The sequence below is a fragment of the Fukomys damarensis genome, unplaced genomic scaffold (genome assembly GCF_012274545.1).
Source record: "Fukomys damarensis isolate Sample0158 unplaced genomic scaffold, DMR_v1.0_HiC HiC_scaffold_3, whole genome shotgun sequence".
In the NCBI taxonomy this organism is placed as follows: domain Eukaryota; kingdom Metazoa; phylum Chordata; class Mammalia; order Rodentia; family Bathyergidae; genus Fukomys; species Fukomys damarensis.
Genome location: NW_022900915.1, coordinates 47,714,774 through 47,740,271, shown reverse-complemented (window position 1 = coordinate 47,740,271; position 25,498 = coordinate 47,714,774). Strand labels below are relative to the sequence as shown.

The 25,498-nt window shown below is 39.3% G+C and overlaps 1 protein-coding gene across 1 annotated transcript; it reads right to left on the bottom strand.

Annotated features, from left to right (window-relative positions):
* Nucleotides 1-11,848: 11,848 nt before the first annotated feature.
* On the bottom strand, nt 11,849-12,784 carry LOC104853866 (olfactory receptor 15-like). Its single transcript, XM_010612066.1, has one exon. The coding sequence runs from the start codon at nt 12,782-12,784 to the stop codon at nt 11,849-11,851; it is 936 nt and encodes a 311-aa protein (XP_010610368.1).
* Nucleotides 12,785-25,498: the final 12,714 nt, after the last annotated feature.

The following is a 25,498-nucleotide window of genomic DNA, read 5'->3' as shown; positions in this document are numbered from 1 at the left end:
GGGCTAGGAGACTTCTATGGACAAGCATCCAGTCTGCCAGGGTAACTGTAGCAAGACCCACAGCAAATAAGGTAAGCAGTCCAAGAAGGTCTAGCAATCAGGGATAACAATAACAGCCAATGAGGTAAATTTTAAGGTTTTCTGTGAATGGTGTCCTCAGGCTTCACCATGCATAGACTAGTCAGCTCCCGGTATGACTAGAGCAGGACTGTTGTCTGCTGGTTATGTCTCTGAGGTCAGGTTGGGTCCTGAGGTCTCTTGTCTGAGTGAAGCCCTGAGGGGATTCTTGGGGTCCAGGTGTGTAATCCAGGTGTCCAAGACCTCTGTGAGGTGGGCCTTTGTCAGCCAGGTGTGATGGAGCCACAGGATGATACCTTCGACTTTAATAGCGGTGAAGGTAGCAAGCACAACAGTATATTACAGCACAAATAAGCTGGAGGGGTGCCTTTTTCCAATCTTCAACTCAAAGCAAATCTCCTGGCTAAAAGGGATAAGCTAGGTTACCCATAGGGATGGGGTTCTTTCTAAAACCATTTCATAAATATGTGAAAAGATTTTGCTCAATGATTGCAAGTCAAAGGCTACATAATTACTTCCTAACAACATCTCCCCTAAAATGCCTAATGTTTGGGGTAGGTCTCCCAAACTTCATCTCATGTGGGGAAGAACCTGTGAGTCTAGGTGTGCACCTGACTCTGAGCAGGGCCAGAGGTAATATGTCTGGCCACTCTGCCCCTGTTTCTCAGCAACACTTAGCCAAGACAGTTTTAAGGGTTTGATTCATGTGTTCAACTTTCCCTGGACCTACAGGTAGTGTACAAATTCCGTTCATTTTTGAGCCTATCAGAGAGGCCTTGGATAGCTTCAGTCACATAGGAAGGCCCATTGTCACTTCCAGTTGGAGAGGGGAGCCTGCATAGTTTCCAGGGTGACCCTGAGATTTTCACAGAGTAGTCCATGATATCAGGCCATTCTGGCATTTGAAAGCCATTTATGTCCCTAATTGTTCATCAGTATCATAACCAAGAGGGGAACTTTTACTTGAAGGCTGTGTCCCAAAGTTAGTTTGCAGGCCTCCTTGATGAGAATCACAGCTGTCACCAGGGTAGAGGCAGGGGGCCATCAGGCTACCACAATGTCCCATTGTTGGGAGAGGTAGACCACTGGCCTGTGTCAGGGGCCTACAATCAGAGTCAGGACTCTCAAGGCCACATGGCCATTTTCATGAACAAAGAGATTCTTGTCTTACATCTGGTAAGACATAGTGCTGATGAGTAGCTGTTACTTACATCTGGTAAGACATAGTGCTGATGAGTAGCTGTTAAAACTCTTTAAAAGAAAATTCCTGTTGAGCATCCCATTTTATGGACTGGTTTTCTGGTCTGGTGCATAGAGTAGCTTGGTCTGGATGCAAGGGGACCTGTAGTTGATCCTCTCTGCCTTGTGTGGTGGTCCTTGTTTTTGAGTAAGGCCTAGTATCCTGAGTAGACTGGGCTACCAAGGCTGTATTAACCATCAGCTGAATTTCAGGAACCATGGCATTGAATGGGTGAAGATGCAGAAAGCTTCACAGAATTGCTCATAAAAGGGTGACTCATCTGGTTTTTGTCACTGAGGCCATTTTTGACATGTTTTTTGGCTTTTTGGCCCCCAAATGGAACCCCCTAAAGGTGATCTCTCAAAATCATTGGATAAAGGGCCTTGTCTGTCAGGGGTGTGAAAGTCCAAGGCAGGCTCAGTAATGGGAGCTGTAGCCTTTTCCCTTTCTACATGGTCCATGGATTCCCCAGGGGCCTGATCCTGTAGATATTTCCGTGAAAATTCTATGTCTCACCCCAGTGTTGAGGAGGGTGGAGGGGTAATATAGATTTCTCTCTCACAGTCCTGTGTGTCTCTCAGCCTGCTCCTGGCCCTGCTGCCATTGCCTCCTACTCCAGACAGATGGGACATACCCAGAAATACTCAAGCATATAAAAAATGGACTGGAAACCCAGGTGCTGGCTCTCCCTCTCCTTGTTCAGTGACAAGCACAGGTACTTGGCTTTGCCCTGGAAATTGAAAGTGTAGACATATTCACATCGTCTCATCTCACTCTGATGAGCCAGAAAGGCCCTGTGAGAGCTGGTGCCTCCTTCCAACCTTAATTGGGCAGCCTCAAGTTGTGAGAGCATCCTGTGGTACCAAGGCTATCCTGAGATAGACAGGTCCCCTTCCCCCAACTCCTGGAACAGGAATGATCCTGTGGCTGCTTCTACTGTGTACAGGGGAGGATAGGGGTTTGAGAGAGGATGAGCTGTCCCTGACAGGGGTCCTTAATCGGAATGCAGGCGGGGAGCTCTGGGGAAGTGGTTCCATTGAGTCAAAATGGGAAACTGCAGTGGAGGCTAAATGGGGGGAGATAAATGTGGAAGGCTGGTCTGCTAGGCTCCCACATGCCTGCCCCTCTCTCCAAGGAGCAGTCGTTGATCTTGGTTAGCCTCCAGAGTAGGGGAGAGAATGTTTTTACAACTCAGAAAATCAGTTGTGGTAAAGGACTGGTATTAGAGCGGCAGATCCAGGCTGGATAGTACCATTGTCCAGGGTGCAGGATAGCAGTCTGGTCTCACAGACAGGCAGCTCCATTCACAATGGCTATGACATGGGATCAATGAAGGTGCTACCCCTTGATGAGTGGATAAAGACTACATGGCCCTTCATTCTTATTTTTTATTTAAAAAATTTTCTTTTCCTCTTATTTTTAATTTTAATTAAAAATTTTTTTGGTTCAGTGACCTGCCTTGAAAGTGTAAGGACCTGAGTTCAAGACCTTGTGCCTGTAAGGCAATTGGCAGATCTATTGAACTAAATCCCTGGCCCTTTAATTTTTATTTTTTACACATGCTTTTCATATTCTTCCTTTTTCTTTTTTTCTCTTTTCTTTCTCTTTCCCACTCAATCTGTCACTCTTCCACATTGTACTGCATCCCCCTTTTTGTTCTGATTCCTGTCCTAAATCAGATTTCTTCTTTCATTTTCTTTTTTCTCTCTTTTTCCTTTTCTTGATTGTCATTGGTTTCAAAGGAAAGTAAAAACAGTTTCTAGGGTTCCTATTGCTGTAAGGTTGTTCTATTTTTGTCTTTGTTCTTTCATTCTATCTTTCCCTCTTGTCTTCAACAGTTTCCTAGAGTTTATGTGATCTTCCTATGTCCTCTGGCCTCACTTTTAACCTTCCCCCGTCTTTCTACCTATCTATCCTTCTCTCCCCAACTCCTAGTAAGTATCCAACCAGAAAGGTTGCTATATTGAAGAGATTATTAATTATACACATATTTTGGGCTGGTCCTTGATTTTGATTTAATTCACATGGTTAAAGGTGATAAATAACTACCCAAAATTGTCATATGACATCAAGAACTTGCCTGTCCTCTCTTGAGGACATAGCTCCTCCTTCCTTAAACTGTTTAAAGGCACAATAAATCACCACTAACTCTAGTCTCCACGCTGCATCACACATCCCCACTCCTCCTTCCTGTATGGCTGTGACTGTGAACCTGTGCCCTCTGTCAACCCAAGCTTGAGGAAAACACTGCCAGAGCCTCTGGCAACCACCACCCTGCACTCTGCTTCTAGGAGATTAACTATTTTACTTCCACACATGAGCGAGAGCAGGGAGTGTTTACCTTTCTGAAGTCACTTTTGTTGCTTTGGTTATTAGAAAGACAAAGATAAAAATGTTGGCAAGAATATGGCAAACATAAATATGGTCACTGTGGAGATATTAGAACCAAGAAAGATTAAAAATCATATAAATATATAATGCAGCACTCCCACTCCTGGGTACTTATCCGTAGGAAATGCAGCCAGTATGCTGCAGAGGCTTCTCCACTCTCACTAGGGAAGCAGTGTTCATGGCAGAAAAATGTGGATCTATGGGTTTCTAGCAGGGTGAGTTGCCAATAAAAGGTGGTGAATGTAAACACCGAATACTACCCACCTTCAAGAAAAACTGAATCTTACCATTAACAGCAACAGATAGACATGAAGCTCATGTTAAGTGAAGTAAGTCAGAGACAAAGAGTAGAAGTTTTACTGTAAGAGTTTCAGTGTGAAATATCACCATTACAACTGTTGGGTTTTTTTTTGGGTTGTCATTTTTTTATTGAGTTTACTGGTACATTTTAGGTATACAGTACAGTTATATTCATTATTGGGATCTTGTACTTTTACATGCCAGGTCTTGATTCTCATTTTTTCCCCTTGTCCCTACCCTCCCTTCACCCTCTCTTCCTCTCCCCATTTACAAACACTTTATTTCCATTTTTTTCATTTTCTCATATTTTTCTTTTCCCTTATTACCTTTCCCCTACCCTACCCACATTCCCTACACCTTTAGCCCTTTTCTTCCCATTTCACATTGTAAATGATCTCAGTAGTGGGTTGTCATTAAGAATCAAACTAAAAGAGTTTCTCATGAATGTCAGGAATGAGAAAAAGGTCAACCATGGTTCTCCTCAGTGACACACTGTCAGGCTCATTGTTGGTTTCTGTGAGGATCCTGTTGTGAGAACCACACTTCCTCATCCATTCCTCACACTCCAGTTGTGTGATCTCCAGAAATCAAAATTCTCATTTTATCCTTGATTGTTTAAAGCCAATTGACCCATCAAATTGCCCCACTGTTGGGGAGGTTGTTATACCACAACAGGCCTCAGGGACAAAGGAGGAGCAAAATAGCCTACTCTGCCATGGATAGATGAAGTAGGAAAGTCAGACCTCAGCATGTGACACATTTCACACAGTTTTCAGGTCTCAGACCCAGGGATACAGCACTTCTATGTTGAGAACAAGGTACACAGCCTCCTGCTGCATAGCCTATGCTAGAAAACACTAGAAAGGGGAATATTCTTCTATTTTATTAACATTTTAAATTTTCTTTGTACATATTTGCAGTTTATGTAGTTTATAATCATCTCAGGGAGTGATTACATGTAAATATTACAGCATGTTTCTTTTCTAAAAATAATTCCTTTCCCTTCCTTACCACTCTCTTCTTCTTCTTGAAGTTCTCTTCTTGAGTTTTCATTCTTGTTGATTTTTTTTTGTCTTGGCTCATGTTATGGCATATAATGTTTACATTAATTGGGGTTATTAAGTTCCTGTACACAGCTCATCTTTATTTCCCTTTCCCCACTTCCTCACCCTCACCCTTGTTCTCTTGGTACACTTTCCTATTGTAAGACATCTGTCCTCTTGACCCAGAAAGGGGCACATTCTTTAAACACCCTCCTGGCCTGGGCTGAGACCTGAGTTAGAGTTATTAGATCTTAGTTAGATCTTAGTTTATTGGCACATTTCAGGTACACAGTACAGTTACATTCATCATTGGGATCTTGTACCATTACATGAGAGGTCTTGGTTCTCATTTTTTCCCCTTGTTCCTGCCCTCCCTTCAACCCCTCCTCACCTCTACATTTACAAACACTTTATTTCCATTTATTCATTTTCTCATATTTTTTCTTTTTCCTTATTACCTTTCCCCTATCCTTCCCACTTTCCCTACACCTTTAGCCCTTTTCTTTGTATTTCACAATGTCAGTTATCACATTAGGATCTTATGTACCATTATAGTTTTTCACAGCAGAGAAACTATTCGGTATTTACATATGTGTGACTTATTTATTTCACTTAAGAGTATATCCTCAATATGAGTCAATTTTCCTGTGAATGAGTCTAATTTCTCATTCTTTATGGCTGAGTAGTATTCCATTTTATACAAAAACCACATCTTCTTTATCCAGTCTCCAACTGATGGGCAAATGGGCTCTTTCCAAGTTTTAGCTATTACAAAGTGTGCTGCGATAAACACAGGTGCACAAATATCACTGTGGTATGATTCTTTTAATTCTTTTGGAAAGATACCCAGCAGAGGGATGGCTGGGTCAAATGGAACCTCTAATCCTAGTTCTTTGAGGTATCTCCATATTGATTTCCATAGTGGTTGCACCATTCCGCACTCCCACCAACAATGGAGAAGGGTTCCTTTCTCCCTACAACCCCACCAACATTTGCTATTGGTTGACTTCTTGATAGCAGCCTTTGTTTGTGGGGTGAGGTGGAATCTCAGTGTTGTTTTCATCTGCATCTCTCGAATGACCAGTGATGTGGAACATTTTTTCATATATTTAGTTGCTGCTTTTACTTCTTTGTCTGAGAAATATCTGTCTATTTCAAATGCCCATTTTTGAATCAGGTCTTCATATTTGGGGGTGATTTTTTGAGTTCTTTATATATTCTAGATAATAGAATATATCTGAGGAACAGCTGGTAAAATGCTTTCCCACTTTGCAGGTTGTCTTTTTTTTTTAATTTTATTGAGTTTATTGGTACATTTTAGGGATACAGTACAGTTACATTCATTGTTGGGATCATGTACCTTTACATGGCAAGTCTTGATTCTCATTTTTTCCCCTTACCTCTGCCCTCCCTTCACCCCCTCCTCCCCTCCCCATCTACAGGTTGTCTTTTAGTAGAGTTATCTTTTGTAATTTTCCCCCTCCTTTCTTACATGATTAAGGATCCTGAGGTGACACTGTCAATGTGAAAGGAGCAGGAAGAAATTTGACCATTCCAGCCTCAGCTCCAAGCAAAGTGTTCAATCAGCATCACAGTTCCCCTGTCCCTGAAGCCCAGGAACTCATCTGTGCATGAAAATACATCCATCTTCACCCTTGGGTAGATGCCTTCATGGCATTGCCCATCTGGTTTGAAGGTATAAATATGTGTGTATTGTCTGCCCTAAATTCTACCTGTGTACCTGGACTGAATTCTTTCATTGAAAGCACAAAGAACTGAGGAGACAAGTGTCAGCACCTGTCTTTCTGGTGATGCCATATCATGCCTGGTACACCTTTTATATGAATCCTCCGTTGTCCTCTGTTTCCTCTCCCCATCTAGTCACCTTCTTTACTGCTTTCTCCCACCTCCTATGAAAAGGCCTCTCCATCCTGGCCCAGTGCACAGCTCCTTTCTCCTTCTGCTTCCCACACTGACCTGCCTGAGGACTCATCTGTTCCACTTGCACCAGTGACATTTCCTCTGTTGATCCTCACACAGCTTCCCCATCTTTGTCTCCACATGTACTCTGAATTCTTACACCATTGCAGTCTCTTTCTCACCTCCCCTTCTGCCTGTGAGTGATGTGTGAGTTTAAATTAAGTACTAAGTCTAGATTAAGTGCTCTGCCTTCCCAGCACCTTGCTTTGTCTTGCAGCAGCTACTTAAGAAATACATAAGTTAACATCTAGATTCAGTGATGTTACTTGCACTTGTCATACAAGCTTTGCTGTATTTTCTCCCCAGGTTTTTTTCCCAACACACTAAAGTGGCAACAAATGGCACTTTTCTCAAGGTTTGTGTGTACCATCACTGAAGACACTGGGTGACCAAACTTGTGTTCTCTTTTGCTGTGCTTTGCCTAACATCTAATGCAATGCTTCATGTGTACTATAAGTGCAGTGTTTGCAGCGATGATTATGATTTTCCCTCTCTGTTCATGGGGTCTTTTGCTAGGCATTTTTTTTGCCAATAACTTAAAAATATATGTAGCTTTGCAGTCTTTATCTTGTCTTGGAAATGAAAATTTGTGTGGTGATAGAGGGTTTGGGGTAGAGAAGTTTGAGAGGGTTAGCTTCTTAATGATATCATTTTGGTTCCTGTGATTGTATCTCATTACTCAAAAGAGCCCAGCCTCACCAGCTAAATGAGAGTCTCTGCTGAGATCTTCTGCTGAACTCACTGGAAGAGAAGGAGGTTAACACTTTGCTTGAGAACAACCCCGCCTGCACTCACTGGTTTGGTATTCATGTAGTTTCTCAGGTGTTCTTTGTCATGGAAGTATCTTATTTCCCCATTCATTTTGAAAGACAGTTTTGCAGGATACATCAGTCTAGGTTGGAGGTTGTTCTCTTTTAGTACTTGAGATATCTCACTCAGGGCTCTACTTGCCATAAGGGTTTGTGTTGAAAAGTCTGCTGTGATTCTGATGGGCTTTCCTTTGCATGTGATTTGTTTCATTCTCTTACTGCTTGTAGTATTTTGTTCTTCTGTTGGGTTTCTGGAATCTTGATTATTATATGTCTAGGTGTAGATTTCTTTTGATTGTGGCTAGTTGGGTTCCTATATGCCTCACTTATCTGAATGTCAAATTCTTTCCCTCTGTTTGGGAAGTTTTCTGTCATTAATTCTGCAAACAGCTTTTTTGAGTCTTTTGTATTTTCTCCTGCTACTTCATGGATTCCCATCAGTCTTATGTTATTCTTCTTTGCATCATCTAGGAGTTGTTGGATCGATTTTTCATGACCCCCTACTGTTTTTAAGAGACCTCTCCTTTCACAGTCACTGACTGCAATCTTATCTTCTATATCTGAGATTCTATCTTCACATTCTTTTATTCTGTTACATACACTTTCAATGGAGTGTTTAATCGCCTGGATATCTGAATCTGTTTTATGGATTTCATTTATTTCCCATGTTGGGCATTTATTGTTTCCATTTCTTTCTCATGCTGGGACTTCATGGCTTCTATCATGGTCCTGAGCTCATATATTTTTTTGTCAGTTTCTGTTCTAGAGTCTTGCATCATGACTTTTATTTTGCTCACCATCTCTATGGTTAGCTGGGAAATTGTTTTGAATTTTTCTAGAGCCTGATTGATCTGTTTTGTTACTTCATGTGCTTTGAGTTCAGGTTGTCCTGGTGGTTCACTATCAGCCTTTTCATCCTCATTTGTCTTACTGTTTGCTATTGGTAAACTGGAAGTCTGTCTTTGTGTCTTGCTTAAGTGTTTTCTCATTTATTTTTGTTGTTGGGCTGTCCTTGGTTTAATCTCTGGGTTATCACCCAAATCTTCTTGATATAGTTGCGCCCTAGCTTCTGGGTCTCTAACAACCCTCAGACATTCTCATCTTCATAACATCAGAGAAAACAGATAATCAAATTAACCACAATCCTTTATCCCAGCTGATACAATCAGCAACACAATATGATCAAGCACAACTTAGAAACTGACCACCTGTGGTAGTCACTAGTGTATCACCCTTAAACCATGTGAATTAAATTGAAACCAAGAAGGAGTCCAAAATATGTCTGCAGTGAGCAAACTTTTCAATGTAGTATATTTACAACTTAGGATGGGGGCTCAGACAGAGCTAGGACGAGAGGAGTAGATAAGTAAAAGAATTGGAGAAGGTTTCAAGTGAAGCCAGAGGACATAGAATGACCACACAATATTCAGGAAACTGTTGAATTCAAAAGTGATTGACAGAGTAGAAGAACAAGGACAAGAATATACCCTCTTAACAGCAATAGGGCTCACTTTCCCCTGAACCCACTGACCCCTGTGTGAGGTAGAATGACAGAAGAAAAGAACATAAAGAAAAGAAAAAATGATAAAAGAAGAAATCTGAGTTAGGGCAGGAGCAGAAACAGAAAGGGAGATGAGGGATAATATGGTGGAGCAAGAGACTCAGTTGGGGAAAGAGGACAGAAAAAAGAAAGAATTTGCAGAGTGGAATGAGGAAAAGAAAAAAAAGGATTTGAAGGGCCTCTTTCAAACTATATCTCTGCTGTCATAACATACAACATGCACAGCCATGTGAAGAATCTGCAGTCCTGATCTCAGCTAGCTGATGGCAAAACCCCATGATGCAAACTGACCTCAGGCTGCAAGGCCAGATTGAGTTCCCCGACCTCCTGAACAGTTGAACTCCACACCATTCTACCACAGGCTTCCCACGCCCTTTTTAAAAAGATGTTCAAAGTTGGGAACTCAGAACAATACCCTTTATGACCACCTCTGCCTCTGCAGAGTGGGTCCAAAGACTGGCACAATCAGTGTAAGGGGAGGAGTTGGAGGAGTGCATATGAGGGGGGAGTTGGGGGAGTTGTGGGGGTTCAGGGGCGCCCACATTGGTACCTTCTTGGAGCTGGAGCGATGGCGGCTCCCAGGGGGAGAGGGTGTGTCTATCCTTCCTGCAGTGGGTTGGGGCGCAAGCAGGCCCTCCTGGCACTGGAGCAATGGCAGCTCCTGGCGGGAGAGAGCACAACTGAGGTTTAGTTCCTGAACTCTTTTCCTGTGCTGATGTCTTCACAAGATGTACCTAACCTCTCTTCCAGCTGGCTTATTGGTTCTGTTTTTATATTTAGATTTTGATTCAATTCCCTTATATTTTAGTGCATGGTGAATGATATAGATCAAGTTTTAATCTTTGGGAAGTTGAAACCCATTTCCCATCACCATTTATTAAAGAGGCTATCTTTCTTCCAGTGAGAGTGTTTGACACCTTTGTTGAAGATGAGGTGACTGATTGTGCCTGGAGTTCTTTCTGCATCTTCTAATTTTTCCACTGGTCCTTGTGTCTATTTCTTTGCCATTACCATGCTGTTTTTACCACAGTAGCTTTGTAGTATAGTTTTGAACTGGGGATTGTGATACACCTTGCCATGTCTCTGTTGCCTAGAATGGCTTTTGCTATTCTAGGTCTCTTCTTGTTCCAAATGCAGTTTTGGATTATTTTCTCAAGTTCTGTAAAGTATGCTGTTGGAATTCCAATTGGAACTGTGTTGAATCTATGTAGAAGTTTTGGCAGTATGGCCACTTCCTAGTTCTTTCTACCCAGGGGCGAGAGATGTCTTTCCACTTTCTGATATCCTCTTCAATATCTTTTTTCAGAGTGCTATAGTTTTCAGAGTAGAAGTCTTTGATTTGTTTTGTTAGGTTGATTCCTAGGTATTTCATTTTTTTTGGATGTATTGTGGAGGGAGTTGTTTCTCCAGTTCCTTTTTCAGTGAGCCTATTTGTGTGTGTGTGTGTGTGTGTGTGTGTGTGTGTGTGTGTGTGTGTGTGTGTGTGTGTGTAGTGTGTGTGTGTGTGTGTGTATGCAGGGAAGGTATTGGTTTTTGTGTGTTGACCTTGTATCCAGCTACTCTACTGAATTTGATTATTAAGAGTTGAATAGTTTTGGTGGCGTTTTTGGTTTCTTCTATTTAGAGTATCATGTCATCTGCAAATCATGACAACTTGACTTCCTTATTTTTTATCTTTATTCCTTTTATTTTTTTCTCTTGTCTCATTGCTGTGGCTAATGTTTCCAAAACTATATTGAGCAGGAGTGCTGATATTGGACATCCTTGTTTTGTTCCTGATTTTAGTGTGAAGTATTGCAGTTTTGACCATTTAGTATGATATTGGCTGTTTTTTCATGGCTTTTATCATGTTGAGGTAGGGACCATCTCTGTAAACTTTTTGTGTGGTTTTTATCATGACTGAATGTTGGATCTTGTGGAATGCTTTTTCTTTGTCTACTGAAATGATCATTTTTTTGTGCTTGGATCTATTAATATAGTGTATTACATTTATTGATTTACATGTGTTCAACCATCCTGGAACCCCTGGAATGACTCCCACTTGATCAGGGTGATCTTCTTGCTGACCTTCTGTATTCTGCTTGAAAGTATGTTATTCATGATTTTTGCATCTATGTTTATTAGGGAGATTGGCCTGTAGTTCTCTCTCTCTCTCTCTCTCTCTCTCTCTCTCTCTCTCTCTCTTTTTTTTGGTACTGGGGATTGAACTCGGGTCCTTGCCCTTGCAAGGCAGGCCACCGAACCACTGAGCTAAATCCCCAGCCCTGTAGTTCTCTTTTTTGTTTTGGTCTTTCTCTGCCTTCAGTACACAATACTCATGTTCATCATGTGAAATTTGTATCTATATTAATTTTTATTGTCCTTATTCCATTGTTTCCTCCCTCAAAACATTCTTCTCTCCTTCATTTTTAAAAGATGACTTTAATTTTGTATCTTGCATGCAGTTTTAAAAACTGCACCCATACTGAAATTGCAGGATCCTCTTCCATGCTCTCTTCACATCCTTGTTTCTCAGGGTGTAGATGAGTGGATTGAGCACTGGGGTGATCACACAGTAGAAAAAGGACATGAACTTGGCCTGTATGCTTTGGCCAGGGGGCTGGAGGTACATGTACATAGCAGGGCCAAAGTACATAGTGACAACCAGCAAGTGGGAACTGCAGGTACTGAGTGCTTTGTGCCTTCCTTCAGCTGAAGGTAACTTCACTACTGCCCTGGCAATAAGGATGTAGGAGATAAGCACAATGAGTGGAGCCACTACTGCAAAAGGGATGGCTCCCACAGCCAGGGACAGGTTATTATCAGAGGTGTCCCCACAGGCCATCTTGATGAGTACAGGTAACTCACAGAAGAAGTGGTCCAGGATGTAGTGCCCACAGAAGGGTAGCTGGAGCGTGAGTGTGGCTTGGAGTAGAGAATTGGCCAGGCCACTGGACCATGAAGCAGCTGCCATCTGCACACACACCAAGGGACGCATGATGAGAGTGTACTGGAAAGGCTGGCAAATGGCCACATAGCGATCAATGGCCATCATTGCTAGTAGGGAACATTCAGTGCAAGCTGTCCAGGTGAAAAGATAGACCTGTGTAGTGCATCCCCAGGAAGAAATTGTCTTTTCTGTTCCCCACAGGTTGGCCAGAAGCTGGGGCACAATGGTGCTGGTTACCCCAAGGTCTAGCAGAGAGAGGTTGTCCAGGAAGAAGTACATGGGTGTCTGGAGTCTGCGGTCCACCAGGGAGAGGAGGATGATGGAGCTGTTTCCTACCAGGGTGAGGATGTAGGAAACCAGAACCATTGCAAAGAGGGGCCTCTCCAGCCAGGGAAAGTCTGAGAAGCCCAGAAGGACAAAAGCGTTGGGAAAACTCATGTTTCCCCTTTCCATGGAAGCTGCCTTACATATACCTAGAAGATAAGGGCCATAGTTTGAATTTTATACTCATGACTTTTCCAGTTATGTAGCTTTAGTGGGTTCACTCTCAAATCTTCCATGGCTTTGGAGTATAATTCTTTTAATAAGTAGAATAATTTTTGACTGTGTTTCTGAAACTTCCATATCTTTTGATTTGGAAGTTCAGATAAATGTGAATAAAGAGTTGAAAAATTATATACTGCACTGAGTTCACTGAAGTAGATGTCTTTGTAGAAAACATCTTCTTATTATTTTCTCCCCAATTCTCCCTATTTTTCCAATATCCCCTTTTTAATCACTTTTCATGTTTTCTGTCTTGCAGCATATTAATTGTCAGGTTCTGTGGTCATGTAGAAAGGGCCATGTGGTCTCTTGCATTTAGGGCACTGCTTTCATTAATGCCATGTAAGATGACTCTGACTCATTTTTCCTCTCAGTCCAAAGGGTGAGGGGTCTTGGGGCTCAGTGGGACTCCGTGGAGTTTGAGAGAGGCAAAGTGGCTCACTGTGGCTGTGAATTTATGTGGTGGGAGGAGGACATCGAATGGAGTTTTTCTGGGGACTTACCTATCCTCACCTCCACTTTATTAGTTGAAAGTGCACATGGTATCCTTTTCTATTTAAACTACTTCCAAGCACACAGTGATGTTGGCTGCCTTCATTTTTTTATTTTAGTCTCTCTACAACTCTGCATTTCATAAGACTGAAATTAGGACAGAATACCTTTACACTCTTTCTCCAACTCTGGCACTCATCGATCCCCTTCATTCTGTATAGTTTTAGCATCTATAAATATCTCACAGAAATAAAATATCATATTATTGTATATTTTGTGATTAGACTATTAAACATATTGGCAGGCTACTAATCTTTTGGTATTGGTTTGGTGAAGATAATTTTTCTATGGGCTCAGCATAGGCGTGGGATTGGATGATTCAAATGTATTGTAGTTATTTTGGACTTTATTTCCATTATTATTATGTAGAATGAAATTTATGCAAGAATTTCATGAAACAACTAAAAAGTGCAAAATGAATGGGAGCCCTGATATTATTTTCCTCGAAGTAGTTGGTCTCACATGGGGATAAAGGGAGATGAGACACTTTAAATCTGTTGTTTATGTCCTATCTACTTCATACTCTTGATTTGGAGGGTGTCATTGCATAAAATCCTTCTTCACAAAGAACAAATATTGTAAAAGCAAACAAGCATTTCAGTGATTTTGTTGTAACCTTAGGATATTGCATCTTGACTTTAATGCAGAGTGAGTTAAGATGTGAAGTTGAGCCAAGGAGCCAAGCTGCATGGGCCTCTGGGAGCACCCCAATAATGCCCCCCTGCCTCTAGGCCATCCAGATACCTGACTCCCACTGTAGAGATCCAGGGCATCACAAAAGACATTTTTCTGAGCTCCAGAAGATAGAGCAGAAGTGAACAAAAAGAGTGCCTCTCTGAGTCTCCTTGACGAAAATTGAAGACCACTGGAATAGTGAAGAAAAGTTCTGCGATAAAGGCACACTGTGGCCTAAACCACACTTTGGTTGGTAAGTTGGAAGGATCAGCACCTCCCATTGGAACCCAGACTATTTGGGGGAAGGGCAGCTGGAACCTGAAGTAGAACTTCGTAGAGTTCAACCATGCAGCAGGTCAGGGAGCTCAACTTGGGCCTTTTGCCAGAAATCAGCCCTAATCTCAGGTGACTACTGCTGGCTTGCTGAGATTAACTGACTTGGATCTGCGCAGTGCTGCTCACTTTGTCTTTTGTGACAGAAGAGACATACTCTGAAGGAGGCTCTTCATTTTTATTTTTTTATTTTAAATGTTTTTTCTCTTTTTATTTTTTCTTCTATTTTCAAATTTCATTTTTCTTTCTTCTTTTCCCTTTTTATTTTCTTTCTCTGTCTCTTATGCTCTTGCTCCTCTCACACTCTCTCTCCCACCTTGTTCTTTATCTCTCTCCTTTTTCTGTGCTAATTTGGATTTAGTTTGTCTTTTCTTCTCTCAATTGTCATTAGTTTTACAGGAAAATGAAAACTGTAGCTTCCCTATTGTTTTAGGTTATTCTGTTCTTGTCTTTATTCCTTCATTCTGTATTTTCCTCTTCTCTTCAACATTTTTAAGCATTTGTGTGATCTTTCTTTGCTCTCTGGACTCAATTCTAACCTTTCCCTTTCCTTCCACCTATCTACTCTTCCTCAACGAGTCTTTCTAAGTCCCCATCCTGAAGGGTAAAGTTGATATATTGAAGGCTTTATTCACAATAAACATATTTTGAGCCAGTGCTTGATTTTTACTTAATTCACATGGTGAAAGGTGACAGATTAATAACTATCACAAATTGTCATTTTCTAAGTTGTGCTCGATGCTATTGTTGTTGCTGATTATATGACTTGGGCCAAGGTGTTGTGATTGATCTAATCAGTTGTCCTTCTTATATTGAAAATGAGATTGCATAAGAGTCATTAGATACTCAAAACCTAAGGAACAGCTATATCTGGAGGACATCTCTGAGAAGCAATCATTCCATAAGGATTCTAAATACAAGCTACAATGATATGCATACTAAGCAATATTGGAGTATCAACCCAGGAATTAAAGCAAAAACAGTGCTAACAACAAAAATGGAGATGAGAAGACACCTATGCAAGGCACAAGCCCAGACCTTCACCTCAACAAATGCAAATCCTGGATACAATGAGGTGGAAAAAAAATCTGATAATCAACCACCTGAATACACTCAACTGATAGTGCAGGAGGTAACAAAATAGATCAATTAGCCTATAGTAAAATTCAAAGCAGGAATAATTTTCCAGATAATTAGAGAGATGGTGAAGAGATTGAAAGTCATGATTAGACACTCAAGAAAAAAAACAGATAAAGCATCGATGATGTCATAGAAGCCATGAATTCCCAACATAGGAAACAAATGGAATCCATGAAACAGATTCAAACAGATATCCAGGAGATTAAAAACTCTATTGAAGGTACTCGCAGCAGAATGAGCCAATATGAAGACAAATTATCAAAATTATCAGATATAGAAGACAGGGTGGTGGTTAGTGACCATGAAAAGAGAGATCCCTTAAAAATAGTAAGGGGCCATGAGAAATTGATCAAGCAGCTCCTACATGACAAAGAAGGATAACATAAGACTGATAGGAGTCCATGAAATGGTAGGAGAAATTACAAATAACATAAAAATACTGTTCACAGAATTAATGACAAAAAAATTCCAAACAGACCAAAAAGGATTTGACATACAGATAAGTGAAGCATGCAGGACTCCAAATAGCTATGATGAATAAACAAAAAACAAAACAAAACAAAACAACAACAATAACAAAAAATTACACCTAGACACATGATAATCAAGATACTGGAAACCTAACAGAAGAAGAAAATTCTATAAGCTGGCAGAGGAAAGAAAGAAAGAAATCACATATAATGGAAAGCCCATCAGAATCACAGCAGACTTTTCAACACAAACCCTCAAGTCAAGGAGAGCCTGGAGTGAGGTATTTCAAGCCCTAAAAGAAAACAACCTCCAACATAGACTGATGTATCCTGCAAAACTCTCCTTCAAAATCCATGGGTAAATAAGATACTTCCATGACAAAGAACACCCAAGAAACTTTATGAATTCCAAGCCAGCACTCTAAAAAATTCTAAACAATACTCTAGAAAAAGAAGATGAGGATCACAACTCCATGAGGCCCAATATAGCAATTCCAGCAGGCAAGGCAAGAAATTAAAGGAGGGGGAAAATTAAAAAAAGCCAACAACAGGAAAATCACATGATGATGATAAGTCAATACATATCAGTTATAAACACCATTGTTAATAATGTTAATGACCTCAGTTCACCAATCAAGAGAAATAGACTGGCAGAATGGATTAAGAAGCAAAATCCAACAATATGCTGTATACGGGAAATGCACCTAGTTAAAAAGATACTCCTAGACTGAAAGTAAAAGGATGGAAAACAGTTCTCCATACAATAGGAACTCGAAAAAAAGCAGGGATACCTATTTAATTTGCAGATGAAGTAAATTTCAAACCAAAACTAATTAAGAGAGACAAAAAAGGTCACTACCTCCTTGTAAAGGGAAGAATCCAAGAGGAAGATATGACAATCCTGAATATATATGCATGAAATACTAATGCACTCAACTATACAAAACCAATATTAAGGGGGCATGAAAAGCCAAATAGGCAATACAATTGTAGTGAGGTACTGCAATATAACACTGTCACAAATAGACAGATCTTCTAAACAAAATATCAACAACAAAATAATAGAACTGAACCAAGCTTTTGAACAAATGGACTTATAGACATCTACAGAGTGCTCCACTGCACAAGATTAGAATACACATTATTTTGAAAATGGGTCATTCTTTAAAATAGACCACATGCTCACTCATGGAACATGTTTAAGTAAACGCTAAGAATTTAAGTTATCCCATGTGTATTATCATACCACAATGCAATTAAATTGGAGATCAATAGAATAAGAAATCATAAGAACTTCACAGACACATGGAAGTTGAATAATACTTTCCTGAATAACCTATGGATCACAGATGAAATTAAAGAACAAACTAGAGAGTTTTTACAAATAAATGATAATGTCAATATAATATACAGGAACCTATGTAACACAATGAAGGCAGTTCTATGAGAGAAGTTCATAGTAATGAATGCCTATATGAGGAAAACAGGTTGAACTAAAAAATAACCTAATGCTGAACTTCAAGCTCCTGGCAAAAGAAGAGCAAGAGAAGCTCAAACTCATACAAGGTAGGAAATTATAAGGATCAGAGCAGAAATCAATGCAATGGAGCCTCAGAAAATGATACAAAAGCATCAAGAAGTCAAGGAGTTGGTTCTTTGAAAGAATAAAGAAAGTTGGTAAATTCTTAGCCAACATTATGAAGAAAAGAAAAGGGTCAAATCCCTTCAATTAAGAATGAAAAGGGTGAAATCACAACAGATCCAGCAAAAATCCAGAGGATCATGAATACTTACTTCAGAAACTATACTCCAATAAAATGGAAAACATAGAAAAAATGGACAGATTCCTAGATGCATACGAATTACCAAAGTTGAATGAAGAAGATACAAAAATTCTGAATAGCTCAATTACAATCAGTGATATTGAAAACATAATTAAAAATTTACCAGTGAAGAAAAGCTCTAGTCCTGATGGTTTCACTGCTGAATTTTACAAAAAATATAAGGAAGAGCTACTGCTGCTATATCTCAAACACTTTAATATAATTGAAAGAGAAGCAATACTCCTAAATACATTCCTGGAAGGAAGCAGTACTTTGATTTTAAAAGCAGAGAAAAAAAAACCAACCAAAACATAAAACTACGTACCAATCATCCTAAAGAACATAGATGCTAAAACCCTCAATAAGATACTGGCAAACAGAATACAGGGGATCATCAAGAAGATCATGCATGCTGATCAAGTCAAATTTACTCAAGGATGATTCAACATAAGTCATTCAATAAATATAATACAGTATATTAACAGAGTCAAAGATAAAAATCATATGATCACTTTATTTCCATTTTTTCATTTTCTCATATTTTTTCCCCCTTATTAGCTTTCCCCTACACTTCCCACTTTTTCTACACCTTTAACCCCTTTCTTCCTATTTCATATTGTCCATTATATCATTAGGATCTTATGTATTATTATAGTTTATTCACACCAGAGAAACTATTCAGTATTTACACGTGTGACTTATTTATTTCACTTAGGAGTATATCCTCAATATGTATCCATTTTCCTATGAATGAATCTAATTTCTCATTCTTTATGGCTAAATTGTATTCCATTTTATAGAAAAACCACATGTTCTTTATCCAGTTTCCAACTAATGGGCAAATGGGCTGTTTCCAAGTTTTAGCTATTACAGACTGTGCCACTATAAACATAGGTGTGCATATATCTCTGTGATATGATTCTTTTAATTCTTTTGGAAAGATACCCAGCAGAGGGATGGCTGGGTCAAATGGAACCTCTGATCCAGCTCTTTGGAATGTCTCCATATTGATTTCCATAGTGGTTGCACTAGTCTGCACTCCCACCAACAATGGAGAAGGGTCCCTTTCTCCCCACAACCCCACCAACATTTGTTACTGTGTGATTTCTTGATAGCAGCCATTCTTTGTGGGATGAGGTGGAATCTCAGTGTTATTTTCATCTGCATCTCTTGAATGACCAGTGATGTGGAACATTTTTTTTCATATTTGTAGGGGGAGAGGGAAGGAGTCGTGAAGGGAGGGCAGGGACAAGGGGAAAAAAATGAGAACCAAGACCTGTCATGTAAAGGTACAAGATCCCAATAATGAATGTAACTGTACTGTATACCTGAAATGTACCAATAAACTCAATGAGGAAAAAAATTAGAAAAAAGTGACAATTATTTTGGCTTCAATGAAAAATGGAAGTTGTTTTAAAATTGGAAATCTTTTGAAAATGTAACAGATTTAACATTTGTCAAAACTGAAATCATATGGATATCTCAAATTCCATCAATGAATCCTTTCATACATAAAATATATTTCTCACAATATAATAAATATTGTATAGCAGTGTTAAAAAACTATGATCATCTCAATAGATGTAGAAAATGCATTCAACAAAAATCCAACACCAATTCCTGATGAAAACCCTACATAAAAGTGGAATAAATTGTCTTTATTTCAAACTAATAAAGGCTCTCTATAAAAACCAATAGCCATCATCATACCAAGTGGCCAAAAACTGAAACCTTTTATGCTAAAATCAGGAACAAGACAAGGATGTCCACTGTCACTGCTCCTATTCAATATAGTTCTGAAAATAGTTACAGCAATGAGATAAGAGAAAGAAATAAAAGGAATAAAGTTAGGAAAGGAAGAATTTAAACTGTTATTATTTGCTGATGATATGATACACTAGATAGAAGACACAAAAGTCTCACCTAATTGACTTCTACACTTAATTGACAGATTCTTTGGAGTAGCTGGATACAATATCAACACTCAAAAACAAATATCAGACTCTCAAAGAGAGAAATTGGGAAATAATTCCCTCATCAATAGCATCCAAAAAATGAAATATCCAGGAATTAGTCTAAGGAAGGAAGCAAAAGACCTCTACCTTGAAAACTAACCACTCTGAAAAAAGAGATTGAAGAGGATACAAAAATCGAAAGACTTCCCTGTTCCTGGGTAGGAAAAATCAATAAACATGGCCATATTGCCATAACTGCTACATATATTCAATGCAATCATGATAAAAATATCAACAGTATATTTCACAGAACTAGAGAAAACAATAAAAACATTCATTTGATGCCAGAAGAGACCTAGAATAGCAATGAAATAATAGGCAACAGGAACGAGACAGGAGTTATCATAATCCACAACTTGAAACTATACTACAAAGCTACAGTGAGAAAAACAGCATGATACTGGCAAAGAAATAGACCCAAGTATCAGTCTAATAGATTAAAAGGCAGAGACACAGCACCAGACAAAGGATCCATATACTCTCACTGGGGGAAGGATAACCTCTTTAATAAAAGGTGGTGGAAAAACTGGATTTCAACCCGTTAAAGATTAAAAATAGACTCATATATTTCACCATGCACTAAACTAAAATCCAAATGGATTGATGATCTAAATGTTAAAAAACAGAAACACTAACCACACTGGAAAATAGGTTAGGTAGAACACTTGAAGACATTGGCATAGGAAAACACTTTATGAACAAAACCCTGGTATCATGGGAATTAACATAAAGAAGCAACAACTGGGATCTCATCATATTAAAAAGCTCCTGTACAGGAAGAGCAACCACTAACACAGCTATGAGACAATGTAAAATGTGGGAAAATATTTTACCAGCTGCTCCTCAAAGGACTACTATTTATAACATATAAAGAACTTTAGAAAATTAGACACCCCAAATTTAAAGATCCAGTTCAAAAATATACATCTGAAATAAACAGACATTTCTTAGGCAAATAAGTAAAAGCATCAAATAAACATATGAAAAAATTTTAGCTATCACTGGTTATTTGAGAGATGAAGATGAAAACAACACTGAGATTCCACCCCAGAAAGAATGGCTATTATCAAGAAATCCACCAACAGCAAACGCTAGAAGGGTTGCGGAGAGAAAAGAACCCTTTTCCATTGTTAGTGGGAATGCAGACTGGTGCAACCACTGTGGCAATCAATGTGGATATACCTCAAAAAATTAGGATTAGAGGTCCCATTTGACCCAGTTATTCTCCTGCTGGGTATTTTCCCAAAAGAATTTCAATAATCATACCACAGTGATATAGGCACACCCATGTTTATAGTGGCACAGTTTGTAATAATTAAAATTCAGAAACAGCCCAATTGCCCATCAACTAGAGAATGGACAAAGAAGATGTGTCTGTGTGTGTTTTTAAAAAATAAATCTATAAATCCATAAACAATGAGAAACAAGAGACATTTATAGCTAAATGGATGCACAGTGATGCCATATTCTTAAGTGAAATAAATAGGACACACATGAAAATACCGAATAGCTTCTTTAGTCTGAGAAACTGGAATTGTAAATGAGGATCAAAAAGTGCATTAGATAATATGAAATAGGAAGAAGAGGTCTAAAGGAGAAGAGGAAGTTGGAGGAGTAGGGAAAAGAAGATAAAGGAAAAGAATAAATACGAGAAAAGGAAAAAAATGGAAACCAAGTCTTTGTAAATAGGGAAGGATGGAGGGGTTGAAGGGAGGGCCGGAGCATGGGGGACAATAAGGACCAAGATATATTATGTAAAGACACAAGTCCATAGTTTGAATGTCATTTCATTGTATACCTAAAATGTACTAACAAAATTCAGGAATAATAATAATAAAAAAGAAATAACCACAATTACAGTAACAAAAAAGAGCTTTAAACACAGATATTAGGTAAGAACATGAACTTTAGTGTGGTTGTTAATTTTCTTGTACTTGAAAAACATCGTTCAGTTCAGGTGACACTGTTTGACCAGCCAGCCTTTCTCTATGGATCACACAGTGAACACATTCACATGAAGAAGTGACTTCTGTGACACGTCACTCAAACACAGGAGAAGTTCTCCAGCTGCTTTTTTTGATGGCAACAAAAGTGCACATAGCATACTCTCAGGTACATCATCCTGAAAAATATATTGCATGAAAATCATCATTGTTACTTTGTTGTCAGGATCAGGTGGTGACTCCTGATGTGGATCAGGACCTCATTAATCCTCTGTTCTGTGCCTCAGTATCCCCTGATACCCCTCAATTTGTCTATAAATTATGCTAGCCAAATTAACACAGGCCACCATCTGAACTGCAGTCTGCCCTAAAAGTTCCTGACCAATGTCTTTAGCAGCAGGGAGAATCAACTCTTTACCAATAGTGAAGGTCTTGTTTCTCAGCTTTAGCAGTGTGATCTGCCCCTCAGAATGATGCTGTTATAGCAGACATGTTTGATGTAGTGGTGCCTTCTGCAATTGCTCCTTTTTTCGTGTTTACATTTTTGTTTCCCTTTGAAGGACTCCAATCTTGTTTGTAAATTTAGGCTGTTTGATCTTCATGTGGCAAGGCGGTTTTGAGGTTTTCTTAGCATTTGTGGATAGCCAGCCAGTCACCACATGTTATACAAAGTGGGCTTGTAGAATGTAAGTCACTTCTTTCAATGAAGCCATAATTTAAGTAGGACACTTTGCATTTTCTTTTAAGTGCAGTTTTCTTTCTGGTAGAAATCTTAAGAGTTTTCTGCTGTTTCATCTTTGGATATTTTTACATTTTCAGAGAAGCTATTTAGGCACTTTGTTATGTATTCCCCATGGCTAGGGTTAGCTTGTGAGCTGACCAAAACTGTAGCTGAGACAAGTACACAATTCAGGAAATAAACAGAGTTGGAAGCATTAAATAAAATGTGTGCCATATGTAGACTAAAGTAAGTGTTGTATTTGATTTAAGATCTTTCACTAGATGCAGCTGTACAAGTGAAGGACATAAAATCACAGCCTCTATAAAATCTAACACCACATGAAGCTTAATTATCACTTGCCATTTAGTGGTAATGTTTTTATCTGAGTCTTCAAACGATTTATCGCGGTCTCTACATTCAAACCACTCTGCTGCTGTTCATCTGTATTTGCAACTGCTCCACAGCACCACCACAAATTGTGAGACTTTAGATTCTCAGGGGGAGCAGGCAGCCTAGATCCCTCACATGTGCACTCTAGGGTTCAGGCTCCAAAAAGAATCTAATTCCATTCTGTTCTGTTAGGAGCCAGAGCTCAGGTGGTCATGGCAGAGACAGTGAGCACTGTAGACACAGATGAAGCTGCAGTTGCTCCTGTGCTGTTCACCTAGTTTCATCCAACTTGGATGCTAATAGACCATGGGATGGTGCATGTCTAGGGTTTGGGCATTAGGGATTAGATTCTTTTGTGTTGTAGATGTCAGAATTTGGTACGATTTTAAAGTTAGAGTCCATTTACATTTTGCTATGCATTCACCTGTCAGTACAGCTATGGAAGTCTCCATATTTTCGTTATTGGGAGCAGTGCTTCTGTGATCACTGTTGTCCAAATGCCTGTGCAGGACTTGTTTTCAATTCTTTTGAGGACATAATTAGAAGGAGAGTTTCTGGGTCGCATGTTTCATTTGTATCTGTTCATGCTGTGTCCTATCACAGCTGTCCCATTTTACATTCCCACCACAGTGCCTGAGGCCTCCAATATTTCTCATTTTCATCAATGCTATTATTTTATGTTGATGACATCTATAGGGAGAAAACTCCCCATGGTCCTTACTGAAGATTGCTAGGATGTGCAAAGTCACCCTCACTCTTGCTGTTTTCATTTTCCACTCTTTCTGTTTGATCTTCTTTTGGGTGATTTTAATGCATTGTGTGAATCTGCTTATGAACAGTCTTCATGTAGTTGCTGAGCTTCTTTCATGTTTATAAGCTCACTCTTCATCATCTTATAAAGTTGAGTGCTAGCTTTTCCTCAAATATTCACTTGTCCTTTCTCTCTTTTTGGGCTCCCCCATAATGCTATGCTGTTCTGATTCATTATATCCCATGAGTTCCTCTGTCCATCCACTTTTCTGCAATCTTTTTCTCTGTTCTTCAGACTTGACACTTTTAATTGTCTTGTCCTCAATTTTGCAGTTTCTTTCAAATGTGTGTTCTGCCTTTGAATTTCTCTAGTGAACTATTAGTAACTATTTTTTATGTTTAAAATGAAAAGAGATAATAATTATTCACTGCAAATTCCAACCCACCTTTTTCTGAAAAGTGAATAGTAGAATAGCAACTAGAAATGTGCAATTTGCATTATGACATGGGTTTAACTTCTAAGATTCATTGATATTACAGCATAATATTGTAATTAACTTGCAAATGTTTACAGTCATAGAAAATTACACAAAGTATGAAAAAGTTCACTGTATGTGAAGTGAAATATTACACAACAGTTCAAAAGTTGAAAATACAGAAGTTTGGGATTAAATACTAAGTTTCATTATTAAACCCTCAGTAACTGAGAGGAGATGACTAAACAAATGGCCCACAAGTATTGTATGAAGATATGATCAGCAGTATTGAGATCATTGGAGAACACCATGGAGACAAGGCCAGGTACATTCTTGAGGCCATAACATGCTGCTCATTAAAGCCATGATTTGCGTTTTCTCCTGAGGCAGTTGGCACTAAATAGCTTTTTAAAAAAAAACAGAAACATCAGTTGGCCCTATCAAGATATTATAGGTAAGTAAAAGGAGAGCAAAGCTTGACCTTTTGTTATTCCTGCCTTTATTACATTAAAACTATGGGTCAGATCACTTTTCATCTCTAAGTGGGCGTGCTAGCCATGTAGGGAGTGTTTTTCTACACAGGGCACACAGGGTTGAGCAATCCTACATTTACACAACCCATCTCTTATCCTTCAAGACAGAGGACACTGTGATAAGAGATTTACAGGGACATTTAATTATTGATGAGTGCTGGAAGTCTCTGTCATTGACCTAAACCAGTGACGGTGAGTCTTGTAGATATGAGTGACCAAACTGCATCCTGAAACCCACTTATTTATCACAAAGTGCCTACACTGCAATAAAACCTAAATATTGAGGGTTTAGTTTAGAAAAAGAAAACAGTCATAGATGAACATCTTTTGTCTTAAAAGAACAACAAACACCATCAGCGTCATAGGTTAGCCATCGCTGCCTTAAAACGATGGTCATCACGGAATATAGAAGAAACTGAAAACAGACTCTGCCAAGCAGAGTCCTTATCTCATAGGGACAGGACTGCCTTCTCTAATGCTAAAGATTTCTCTGCAGCCACCTTGCAACAACTAAATGGGATCAACCTGACCCTAGCCATGCACAGCTCTTGTACAAAAGCAGTCTCATTTGTGGCTCACCCCAACCCCTTCCATCAGAGCTGTGGATTCTTCAACTCCTCAACCTCAAATCCCTCTCCCATTTTCTCTTACTTTCTAACTCTGCCCAAGGAATCATCCTGTGTCTCTCACTGATGCTTCCTGAAATGCTTTTCTATAATGAGACATGAAGAACCTGCCTGGGCCCAGTTGAGGTCCACATCTTCACTTGGGGTGGTGACTCCTTGGCCTCTGTCCAGTGGGAG